Source organism: Labeo rohita, chromosome 16 (assembly GCF_022985175.1).
Source record: "Labeo rohita strain BAU-BD-2019 chromosome 16, IGBB_LRoh.1.0, whole genome shotgun sequence".
NCBI lineage: Eukaryota > Metazoa > Chordata > Actinopteri > Cypriniformes > Cyprinidae > Labeo > Labeo rohita.
Genome location: NC_066884.1, coordinates 19,689,805 through 19,702,699, shown reverse-complemented (window position 1 = coordinate 19,702,699; position 12,895 = coordinate 19,689,805). Strand labels below are relative to the sequence as shown.

Sequence of the window (12,895 nt, the reverse complement as noted above, 5' to 3'; positions counted from 1 at the left end):
TAAAGATGAACTACTGTCTGGAATCCTGTACTATCTTTAAATCTGAAATGTTTTCAAAATGTGGGTTCAGGTACTTATCTTAATGATCTATGAAATCACATATAAACGTATCAGTTAAGAATGGAAGAAACTTTGCTGGTTCAGTGATTTACCTTTGAAAACATCTAAGACATGCACACTTGTGACTTGTGAGTAATCTGTTGGTGTCTAAAAATGTCTAAAAATGTAATGTGTATATCTGATACTTGTGACAGTGGCTGAGAACCACTGCTCTAGCATTTGTACAAACTTCACTTTTCTAGATATAAATGTATACATGCTTAAACCACTAAAATGGTTTTTAGTATGGTATATTCAGCCCGGTTGTTTAGCCTATTCTTTTATGTACATGTTCAATTTGTGAAAATATCTTCAGTTAGGAGGTCAAACAATCTAGAAACTCATAATTCATGTACAGTTCTATGGTCTGAAGAGACTCACATGAAATCATACTTGAGAGAAGCCAGTCAGTTTAGTTTGTGGCAAAACTTTTTTACAGTGCTTGAGTGTTGTTGTCTTTTACTGCATATATAATTCATACTCAGAAAGTATATCTCGACCTCATCTCATATCGTACTATTTGCGTGTGGACCATATATAAATACATTTCTCCAGTAAAGCACAATGATTAAGGGGAGGCCTCACATAAAAAGCCTAGGTGCCCCTGACCACCTTAATCCACCCCTGGATGTATGTATGTAATGTATGCAAATACAGGAAATGGGATTCAAATAGAAAATATAAAAATAAATATTTCCCCCCATTTTGTGCACCCCCTTCCCCCCACACACACTTCTCAAACCAAAGTTACACCCTTGTATACATATACATATTATATACAGAGACATATAAAAATACAAATTCAATTTTTTTAATAATCACGTTAAAATATTTCATGATAATTACATAATTATTTACCATCAGCCATAGTTTATTTTTACTAATAAAATCATAATAACATGTCTGTGTGTTTAAGAATGGTCTATTTTCACATAGAAATTGAGGATCACCACATGGTGGTGCAGGTGTCCCGCTCTAGTAGTTAGCGTTTGCTTTAAAACCGTGCATCAAACACATTCTATTCTGTTCTGTTCTATTCTAAAATCAGCAATGAAAAAGTGCTGTGACAGAATCCGAACAAATTTAAATCCCAGACAATTACTTACTTGCTTACTAAGAAATAAATAAGGGGGAGGGAGGGGGGTCTCCAGAGAAGAACTGCGCAATCTACACATGGGGCACTAAAATTTTAAACAACCGCCAGGATATGGTGTGACAAAAAAAGGCTTTCAATTGGTTCATGAGTTATCCTATCACTGTTTAGCATTTTAAATCTCACTATGTCACTTTTACTATTTACCTTGAAAAAATAAATAAATAAATAAACGGGTTTGTTACCCAGAGTCAACTTCATGAAGGGTGAATGATTATTAAGGATGTTGTGTATGTCACAAACACACATGCTCCAGTTTGTGTTACGCCAACTCACCCACAACCTAAGTACACAAATAAGTCTTTATATGTATGGGCTGACCTTTCTTTATCAAAGCCTCAGATATCTAATCTGTTCATCTGTCAAAGAGACACTATCTTGGCCGACAGTGGCCAAACTAAAATGTGCTTGTCTGCATGCTTTAGCATGGCAAGGATGACGTCTAGACAGCTGGTAGTGCAAGAAACAGCTTGTTTAAGTCAAACTCCTTATCTATTTGTGACAGCAATGCATTTGTCACGGTGAGCTTCAGTGGGTATCCATGCCACTGAAAACACTTAAAAACAAATGAATAGTGCTCTGATAACATCTCGTTCGAGTTTACCAGCAAGAACAGAAACATTGTATGTACAAGTTGGAATTTCCTTAAATTTCTTTTGTTCTATGTATATGCACTTGTAGGACAAACTGTAACAAAACATAATTTGACTATCAGACAATCAAACATACTTGAAACCTTATAAAAATAGGTTTACGCTGACATGTTTATAAAAACTGCACAAAAATCAGACATTCTGTTTGGGAAGAGAGTGGCACAGATTCAGTGCTCTGAATGCTCAAGGTTACAGTAAATGTTGTTTATGTGTGGAGGAAATCAGATATCTAGATAAAGTGTTGTAAGCGGACTCTGCCCCTCCACGCTGGCTGGATGACGGGAGAGGTGTGTCTGGTGATGGGGGTCTACACTCGTAAAAATAAAGGTGCTTCACGATGCCATAGAAGAGCCATTTTTGTTTGAATGGTTCCATAAAGAACCTGTAACATCTGAAGAACCTTTCTGCTACACTTAACATATACAGGCTGTGAACATGTGAATGTGATGTGGTGTTTGGAATACAGTTATTAGTTATTGTACCAAATAAGCATTCTTTTTAAAAATCCACATGGAATTTGGTCAGCAAAAACTAGTCAACAAAAGCACCATTGTCCTTGATCTAAGCATGTGATCACCTTTCCACAGACACAGACTGTCTAAATCACAAAAAAATATCTCATGTAACCCAACACCTGTATAATTCCATTTAATGCTTCAGTGTTTCCCATATTGCTTTTTTTTTTATTCACAAGCACTTCACGAGGACATAGTTCACTCAAAAATGAAAATTCTGTCATCACTCACCCTCTTGATATTCCAAACCTGTACTATGACTTGTCCGTCTGTGAAACACAATATATAATAATGCGCTTGTTGCATGTTTATGTACAATTACAATTAGGCAATATTGAGGCCTTATTACTTTTTTTAAAAAAAATTAATAAATAAAATTCTCCTTTTCACATACAAATATATACTGTGGCTTGAGACCTGGTCTATAATGATACTTTTATGGAATTTTTGCATATATTGAGCCTAAGTTGGTTTCATTTCACAATTTGGTTCCAATCTGATTCATAAGCTTGCAGTTTGATTCCCAAATTTTATATATGTATACGTATATATAATTTTATAATGTGTAATATACATTTGAGTCAGTTGGCACTACTTTAATATTAAATATTAAATTTGACATATTTTTTATACAAATGCTTAAATTACACTCAATTAAGATTTTATAATATTAAAGTTACGATTACATGATTATATTTCTACTCCAATTTGTTTTTTGAAACATAAACATTTAAATGGCAGCTGACATATTTATTAAAACATAAATTAAACACTGAAGAACAGTAAAATTATTATAATCATTATAATATATATTATATAAATTATAATATATATTATAAATATAATATAAATTATAATTATTATAATAAATATGTTAGAATGTGCATTTATTTATTCATTTTTCTAGCTAACTGAGTTTATCACCGAATATGTTTTTAATGAGGTAAATGTGATGTTATGTGACAAGTGTCAGGGTCGTGAGCAGGAAGGAGCCATAGGGACGAGGAACTAATACAAACGTGCTTTAATAATAAAATCCAACAAGGGAACAGAAACCAGCAGGGAAAACACACGCCAGCTTAACGTTACCTAACATTAAGAACGGACGACAAACAAGGAACTGAAACAAACTTATATAGGGATGCAAATGAGACACAAACAGGTGTGAGTGATTAACCAATAAAGACATAACAAGAAACGGAACAGGAAAGACCAAATAAGGGCACAAGAGGGTGAAACCAACAAAACAGTCCACAGGGGTGTGACAACAAGATGTTATATTGACATCTTTCCATGGCTGAATAACTGACTGAGCGATTAAGAGGCAGGTTATGAATTTTGGTAAGTTGTACTATTTCTGTTAACATACCTGTGGATGTTTATTCATGTTTATTTTGTGCTGTAACTTGTATTAAAGTAGAGGAGATGACCAGTTTACATGCTTCTTTCGAACTGAGGCACTACAGTGATCTGTAACTCCACATTAAATAGTGTCAAAACAATATTTATTGTTTGAATAATGTAATAAAATGGACAGAATTTGAAATCGGAGACTTTGTTTCATATCACAAGTAATGAAGCACAAAGCTTATTGTGATCTATTGAATGGGATGTGCGCTACAACATTCCATTCATTAAATGTAAAATGTAAAAGAATCCATATCGTTTTATAAAAATAAATTAAAATTGAAAAATAAATATTTTCTACCCAGCCCTACTTAAAAGGCTCAGTCCTCATTCATTAAAAGCGCTTTCTCTAGTCAAAATTTCTACTGAATATATCATGACAAATGTTTCTTTTTTTATCTAATTGTTTCTTTTTGGTGTAATAAAAGTAAATTGCTAATAATTTAAAATCTAAAATGTATTGTACAATTAAAAAAAAAAAGGGGGGGGGGAATACTGCCACGTGTGTAAGACAACTGCCCCAGTACACCCTCAGTTCAAAGTTCACATCTAAATACTGTGGTGGCACAAAGGTTATAACTTTGTAGTGCCTAATTAAAATATGAAACAAAAAACTGCATATTCATTTTAAACAAGCCATTATTTAAAGTGATATTAAAGAAGTATACTAAAGCTAATCAGTCATTGATCATCTGTGAATTATGACAGATGAATTAAATTTAAATATCTGGTTCATTTCAGACAAATGATTTGAAACGACTGGGACTGAGCTACTGAAGACGCCATGACTCTGTGTCTAGAGAAAGTAAAAGAATATGATTTCTATGCTGATCTGTTTGTATGGAGACTCAATATCAGTAAGTTCAAAGCACAACATCATGTGACAGCAGGCTGAAATGATGGCGGGGGGAGCGACACTGAGAGCATGGCACTGAATGATGGACTTTGAGTTTTTTTCTTTGTATTATTCAGCTGTGCACACATACACACACATATATATATATACAGACTCTCCTCACTAAAGCTTACTGGACTAAGCAATACCTCTTGGGGTCTGAAGGTAATTTAAGCTTGACAGACTATAATAAATTACTAAAATACTATAATAAATTATTCAGTAAAAAGTAGTGTTTAAATAAATATGCAATGCTTTGGGATATGTATATGTAAATAGTATTTCTCTCTCTCTCTCTCTCTTTTAGCAAACAACTCTGAACATGAAATTGTATCTGATACTTGCCTTCGTGGCATTCACAGGTAAATCATGGCAAAGAAGGTGAAAAAACTATTTATCAACACATTTTGTAATATTAGATCTATGCCAGGAATTTTAGTAATTTAAAAATACTGCGAAACTACAAATATGACAAAGTACACATACAATGTTTAGCTGTTTGAGCAGATTTGGAAACTGACTGCCAGACTTAAACTTAAATAACTGTATTTTTACCAGGTTGCCAGGCCAACCTGTGTTATGCCGATGAGCCCAAGCCACTGCTGGAGCAGCTAACCAATGCTTTCTGGAGCTATTTTGCCCAGAGTGCCGATACAGACTGCAAATATGCCGTCACCCTCAAGGAACAGATGTATCCTATACTTGAAGAGCTGATGAGCAAAATCACCAAGGAGGCTGAAGTGTTGATAGAGCATCTGAGCCCGGAACTGATCTGCATTAGAGACAAACTCAAGCCCTATTTTGACAACCTCAAGAGACAGATCCAGCAGACAGTGTGGAAGCTCATTGATGTAATCTTTTTTACACCTTAACCATTCATACAGACGCAGAAATGTTGTTCTTTTCTAACTTGTGCATATTTATTTCAATTTAGCGAGTCTTTATGTCTGACAGAAAATGTTGTTTCTTGCAAATGCCAAGTGTATCATTTGTCTTATTTATGCAACAATAAAACTTCTGCCATTTATTAACACAAAGTTTCTGAATACTTTATCTGTCCAACTGTGTCAATCAGCACGACTGAAACGTCATATGCTTCAAAATATTAAATTTAAGTAGCCCTGAAAATGCAAGGCCAAGTTGACATGCTTTTTAATAAAATCACCAGACAAAACAGGTACGTCATCATTTCTATAAAAATAGGATCTAGTTATCTAATCAAGTGCTTCTAGAAAATAATAATACTAGAGTGACTGTCTGGCATTTGACACCATATCTAATACACAGACATAAATACAATATTTCTAAAATTGTAAGGGTTTACAAATCTCAACTGATTTCTTTTAACACACAATAAAGATTAGATAAGGTTAAGGACTTTTCAAAGGTGGTCATCTTCCAGTGACTTCTGGATGTACTAATGATAGATCATACATTAACATAATGTTTGTATTTCATTATCAGTGATGACGTAGATGTAGTCAGCAGTAACTCACAGGTCTGGTGCTTTCAACTTACGTCCAGACCTGCACATCTTGAGACATAGAGTCTGTAGACAAAAGTATCTAGATATAAACATCCAGTGGAGATATTAAAATATATTCCCAATGCTATATAAATACAGCTATGAAACAGCAATCACCACACTTGTGCTTCACACTGGACAGGGTAAATCATACTGACAAAGGTAAAAAGAGAAATTAATTATTTATTAGTTCAATATATGTTGTATGTAAAATATGATTAAATTGTTTAAATTAACCAGATGTGTTGCTATTTTACAGGCTAAGCCAGAAAACCATGAAGGCTCTTGCTGTTCTTTCACTGGCCTTTTTTACAGGTTAGATTTACAGTGTAACTGTTGAAATAACTTTTTAAAATAGAATGTAATATATTATAATCCAAACAGGATATTAAATACATTTAACTTACATTAAATTTGCTAGTGGATGACACATAATAATCTAGACTTGTGTGTAGATGCTTAAAAATAAAAATCACATATTATGCCTATGTATGAATTCCTTGAAGAAAACATACAGGAAGATAAATTATAAAAATACATGCTAAAATATGCTATTCCAAACTTTTATGACTTTATCTCTTATATAAAATGGCTTTTGAATGATCTGATATGCTATATCCCCAGGTTGGCAAGCTAATTTATCTCATGCAGAAGATCCCAATCCACATCTTGAACACTTAATAAATGCATTTTGGAACTATATCGCCCAAGCATCCCAGCCGGGACAAGAAGTCAGGTAAGTAAAATTTACCACCATTAATCAATTAATAATACTTTCTGTTACCAGATATAAATTATACCTTTCCTTTCCACACTAGACTAACAGAGACTCTTCAATCTGAAGATCAGATGACCAAAATCACCAAGGAGGCTGAGGTGTTGAGGGAGCGTTTGGACAAGGACCTGAACATCATAAAAGACAAACTAGAGCCCTATGCTGACAACCTCAAGAGCCAGATCCAAGAGAGAATGGAGGAGCTCAGGACAGCCATGGCTCCATATGCAGACTCCCTGGATTCTGAGACTCTGAAGGCCACTCTGCTTCAGAAGAGCGAGGAGCTCCAAGGAAACCTGGAGCAGAGCGTGAAGGAGCTGCAGGCTCAGCTGGAGCCCTACACTGCTGACATCAAGGAGAAAGTGGACCAATATCTGAAGGAAATGCAAAAATCTTTTGCTTCATCACCTGAAGATCTCCAAGCTAATAATTAATCTGATATATGGGAGTTCTCTTTCATATTTCTCTATTACATCATGAGGTTTCTTGTGTTTTCTTGCTACTGCAACAATAAAACATCTGCCATCTATCATTTGTCACTGATATGTAGAAGAGTGTCAAATTTAGAAAACAACAACAACAACAACAAAAAACAATAACAAAACTTTATTTTGCCAGACTATGTGATGAGGACATTAGTAGTCATCTTGTATTGTAAAGGAGTATGCAATTTGTTGAGTCAACTTAAAATAATTTGTAACCTGGCTGCCTTAAAATTAAGTTCAGTCAACTCAAAAAAAGTTTATTCAACTTGAAATGTTAAATTAGTGACAACTTAGATTTGAGTTGAATCAACTTGAAATTTTAAGGCAGCTGGGTTACTTACCCATCTGTTAAGTTTAGCAAACACAAATATCTAAGTTGTTACTTAGTACAACTTAACATTTCAAGTTGACTAAACTTATTTTAGTTGACTGAACTTAAAATTTTAAGGCAGCAGGGTAACAAATTATTTTAAGCTGACTCAACAAATTGTGTTTTTTATTTTTTACAGTAGTCAACATTTCTACTGAATATATAACAACAAAACATTTATTTTTTATCTAATTGTTTCTTTTTGGTGTAGTAAAAGTAAATTGCTAATCATTTAAAATCTAAAATGTATTATAAAATTTAAAAAAAGGGGGATACTGCCATGTGTGTAAGACAACTGCCCCAGTACACCCTCAGTTCAAAGTTCACATCTAAATACTGTGGTGGCACAAAGGTCATAACTTTATAGTGCCTAATTAAAATATGAAACAAAAAACTGCATTTTCATTTTAAACAAGCCATTATTTAAAGTGATATTAAAGAACTATACTAAAGCTAATCAGTCATTGATCATCTGTGAATTATGACAGATGAATTAATTTTAAATATCTGGTTCATTTCAGACAAATGATTTGAAACAACTGGGACTGAGCTAAATGTTAAGTATTATAACACCCACTGAAGACGCCATGACTCTGTGTCTAGAGAAAGTAAAAGAATATGATTTCTATGCTGATCTGTTTGTATGGAGACTCAGTATCAGTAAGTTCAAAGCACAACATCATGTGACAGCAGGCTGAAATGATGGCGGGGGGAGCGACACTGACAGCATGGCACTGAATGATAGACTTTGAGTTTTTTTCTCTGTATTATTCAGCTGCGCACACATACACACACATATATATAGCCACAGACTCTCCTCACTAAAGCTTACTGGACTAAGCAATACCTCTTGGGGTCTGAAGGTAATTTAAGCTTGACAGACTATAATAAATTACTAAACAAATTGTTCAGTAAAAAGTAGTGTTTAAATAAATATGCAATGCTTTAGGATATATGTAAATAGTATTACTCTCTCTCTCTCTCTCTCTCTCTCTCTCTCTCTCTCTCTCTTAGCAAACAACTCTGAACATGAAATTGTATCTGATACTTGCCTTTGTGGCATTCACAGGTAAATCATGGCAAAGAAGGTGAAAAAACTATTTTTAAACACATTTTGTGATATGTGACCCTGGACCACAAAACCAGTCATGAGGGTCAGTTTTTAGAAAATGAGATGTATACATCTTCAGAAAGCTGAATATATAAGCTTTCCATTCATTTCTGTATGGTTTGTTAGGATAGAACAATATTTGGCCAAGATACAACTATTTCAGTATCTGGAATCTGGGGGTGCAAAAAATCTAAATATTGAGAAAATCACCTTTAAAGTTGTTTAAATGAAGTTCTTCGCAATGCCTATTACTAATCAAAAATCAAGATTTGATACATTTACAGTAGGAATTTAACAAAATATCTTCATGAAACATGATCTTTACTTAATATCCTAATGATTTTTGGCATAAAAGAAAAATCAATAATTTTGACCCATACAATGTATTTTTGCCTATTGCAACAAATATACCCCAGCGACTTAAGACTTGGTTTTGTGGTCCAGGTTTACATATTAGATCTATGCCGGGAATTTTAGTAATTTAAAAATACTGCGAAACTACAAATATGACAAAGTACCTATACAATGTTTAGCTGTTTGAGCAGATTTGGAAACTGACTGCCAGACTTAAAATTAAATAACTGTATTTTTACCAGGTTGCCAGGCCAACCTGTTTTATGCTGATGAGCCCAAGCCACTGCTGGAGCAGCTAACCAATGCTTTCTGGAGCTATGTTGCCCAGGCCACACGCACCACAGAGGACACACTAAAAATGATCAGAGAGTCTCAACTTGGTCAGGAAGTCAAGTAAGTAATGTTCCGAAGTCACAATCTGCATTTGACATACTGAAATCTCGAATTGCATTAATGCAATACACATTTCACCTTTTCACATCACAGTGTCAGAATGACCCAGAGTGCCGATATAGCCAGCGAATATGCCGTCACCCTCAAGGAACAGATGGATCCTATGCTTGAAGAGCTGAGAAGCAAAATCACCAAGGAGACTGAAGTGTTTATGGAGCTTCTGAGCCAGAACCTGATCGGAATTAGAGACAAACTCAAGCCCTATTCTGACAACCTCAAAAGACAGATCCAGGAGACAGTGAAGAAGTTCATTGATGCAGTCGGTTCGTTTACACCATAACCGTTGATACAGATGCAGAAATGTTGTTCTTTTCTAACTTGTGTGTCTTCATTTCAATTTAGCGAGTCTTTATTATGTCTTACAGAAAATGTTGTTTCTTGCAAATGCCAAGTGTATCATTTGTTTTATTTATGCAACAATAAAACATCTGCCATTTTTTAACACAATGTTTCTGAATACTTTATCTGTCCAGCTGTGTCAATCAGCACGACTGAAATGTCATATGCTTCAAAATATTAAATTTAAGTAGCCCTGAAAATGCAAGGCCAAGTTGACATGCTTTTTAATAAAATCACCAGACAAAATAGTTACGTCATCATTTCTATAAAAATAGGATCTAGTTATCTAATCAAGTGCTTCTAGAAAATAATAATACTAGAGTGACTGTGTGGCATTTGACACCATATCTAATACACAGACATAAATACAATATTTCTAAAATTGTAAGGGTTTACAAATCTCAACTGATTTCCTTTAACACACAATAAAGATTAGATAAAGTTAAGGACTTTTCAAAGGTGGTCATCTTCCAGTGACTTCTGGATGTACTAATGATAGATCATACATTAACATAATGTTTGTACTTGATTATCAGTGATGACGTAGATGTAGTCAGCAGTAACTCACAGGTCTGGTGCTTTCAACTGATGTCCAGACCTGCAAATCTTGAGACATAGAGTCTGTAGACAAAAGTATCTAGATATAAACATCCAGTGGAGATATTAAAATATATTCCCAATGCTATATAAATACAGCTATGAAACAGCAATCACCACACTTGTGCTACACACTGGACAGGGTAAATCATACTGACAAAGGTAAAAAGAGAAATTAATTATTTATTAGTTCAATATATGTTGTATGTAAAATATGATTAAATTGTTTAAATTAACCAGATGTGTTGCTGTTTTACAGGCTAAGCCAGAAAACCATGAAGGCTCTTGCTGTTCTTACACTGGCTGTTTTTACAGGTTAGATTTACAGTATAACTGCTGAAATAACTATAATAAAATAGAATGTAATATATTATAATCCAAACAGGATATTAAATACATTTAACTTACATTAAATTTGCTAGTGGATGAAACATAATAATCTAGACTTGTGTGTAGATGCTTAAAAATAAAAATCACATATTATGCCTACGTATAAATTCCTTGAAGAAAACATTTTAAAAATACATGCTAAAATATGCTATTCCAAACTTTTATGACTTTATTTCTTATATAAAATGGCTTTTGAATGATCTGATATGCTATATCCCCAGGTTGGCAAGCTAATTTATCTAATGCAGAGGATCCCAATCCACATCTTAAACACTTAATAAATGCATTCTGGAACTATATTGCCCAAGCATCCCAGCCGGGACAAGAAGTCAGGTAAGTAAAATTTACCACCATTAATTAATTAATAATTATAATTAATTAATTAATTATACTTAATTATACTTTTCCTTTCCACACTAGACTAACAGAGACTCTTCAATCTGAAGATCAGATGACCAAAATCACCAAGGAGGCTGAGGTGTTGAGGAAGCGTTTGGAAAAGGACCTGAACATCATAAAAGACAAACTAGAGCCCTATGCTGACAACCTCAAGAGCCAGATCCAGGAGAGAATGGAGGAGCTCAGGACAGCCATGGCTCCATATGCAGACTCCCTGGATTCTGAGACTCTGAAGGCCACTCTGCTTCAGAAGAGCGAGGAGCTCCAAGGAAACCTGGAGCAGAGCGTGAAGGAGCTGCAGGCTCAGCTGGAGCCCTACACTGCTGACATCAAGGAGAAAGTGGACCAATATCTGAAGGAAATGCAAAAATCTTTTGCTTCATCACCTGAAGATCTCCAAGCTAATAATTAATCTGATATATGGGAGTTCTCTTTCATATTTCTCTATTACATCATGATGTTTCTTGTTTTTCCTTGCTATTGCAACAATAAAACATCTGCCATCTATCATGTGTCACTGATATGTAGAAGAGTGTCAATTTTAGAAAACAACAACAACAACAAAAAACAATAACAAAACTTTAATAACAACTTACTTGCACTGTCGATTATGCCAGACTATGTGATGAGGTTAGTAGTCATCTTGTATTGTATAAGTATGTAAAAATATTACCCATCTGTTAAAAAACAATTTAGTCAAAAAATAAAATATCTAAGTTGTTACTTAGTACAACTGAACATTTCAAGTTGAATAAACTTATTTTAGTTGACTCTGTTAAACTTAAAATTTTAAGGTTACAGTACAACTTAACATTTCAACAAATTATTTTTTAGCTGACTCAACAAATTATTTTAAGTTTTTATGTTTTTTATTTTTTACAGTGTATACATCTGAATTATGCACATTAATAAATGTTAATTTTATCACAACATATTTTTGAGGAAGATAAGTCTCCCTTGACTCCTTGTCCAGTGGATTTTAATGGTTTATTAAATTTCTTGAAATCATTTGATAACTTAGACTCTATAATATTTTAGCTAAATGTGAAATATTTCCTACTGTTTCTTTTGAGTTCACAGGATCAGTGTCTGGAGTCCATATCCTTTGAAACTATTTAGATGTTACTTAATAAATGGCAAATTATCATCGTTAATGAAGTTAACTCCTACATTTAAGGCTAATGGACATGCATAAAGCTGCCTATAGCTAGCAGAAACAGAAACAAGGTTGAGTGATGTGTCACATCTTATCAGGGCGTGCAGAATGTCTTTTATCATTTGCTGTTTTATTAGGTCAAATGTTCAAACTTGGGGCTCTGTCTGGGTTAAGTACCTAAGATGGACTTGAAATAATTTAATTATCCAGGATGACTTT

At 34.0% G+C, this 12,895-nt stretch overlaps 2 protein-coding genes across 7 annotated transcripts in view; both read left to right on the top strand.

The window, feature by feature from the left end:
* The window catches only part of apoc1 (apolipoprotein C-I), an 82,069-nt gene that overhangs the window by 42,451 nt on the left and 26,723 nt on the right, over window positions 1-12,895 (top strand). The gene's annotated exons all lie outside the window — the stretch shown is intronic.
* Window positions 3,686-12,027, top strand: LOC127178118 (apolipoprotein A-IV-like). 6 transcript variants are annotated; one of them, XM_051130789.1, is made up of 6 exons: window positions 3,686-3,761; window positions 4,569-4,684; window positions 4,800-4,887; window positions 8,892-8,946; window positions 11,343-11,454; window positions 11,542-12,027. In XM_051130789.1, exons 2-6 carry the CDS (start codon window positions 4,668-4,670, stop codon window positions 11,930-11,932), a joined length of 663 nt encoding a protein of 220 aa, XP_050986746.1. In that variant the 5' UTR covers window positions 3,686-3,761; window positions 4,569-4,667; the 3' UTR covers window positions 11,933-12,027. The 6 variants fall into 6 exon arrangements, with proteins under 6 accessions (XP_050986746.1, XP_050986747.1, XP_050986751.1 ...); XM_051130790.1 differs by lacking the exons at window positions 11,343-11,454; window positions 11,542-12,027 and adding exons at window positions 9,585-9,735; window positions 9,829-10,242 and having other exon boundaries at window positions 3,706-3,761; XM_051130794.1 differs by lacking the exons at window positions 3,686-3,761; window positions 4,569-4,684; window positions 4,800-4,887; ... (1 more) ...; window positions 11,343-11,454; window positions 11,542-12,027 and adding exons at window positions 6,201-6,409; window positions 6,507-6,562; window positions 6,872-6,983; window positions 7,066-7,551.

What these genes read in the sequence shown, in the direction of transcription:
- LOC127178118 (XM_051130789.1), top strand. An exon ending in ATACCTCTTGGGGTCTGAAG is followed by an intron (nt 4,888 to 8,891) that starts GTAATTTAAGCT and finishes TCTCTCTCTTAG; the next exon opens with CAAACAACTCTGAACATGAA. An exon ending in CAGCCGGGACAAGAAGTCAG is followed by an intron (nt 11,455 to 11,541) that starts GTAAGTAAAATT and finishes TTTCCACACTAG; the next exon opens with ACTAACAGAGACTCTTCAAT.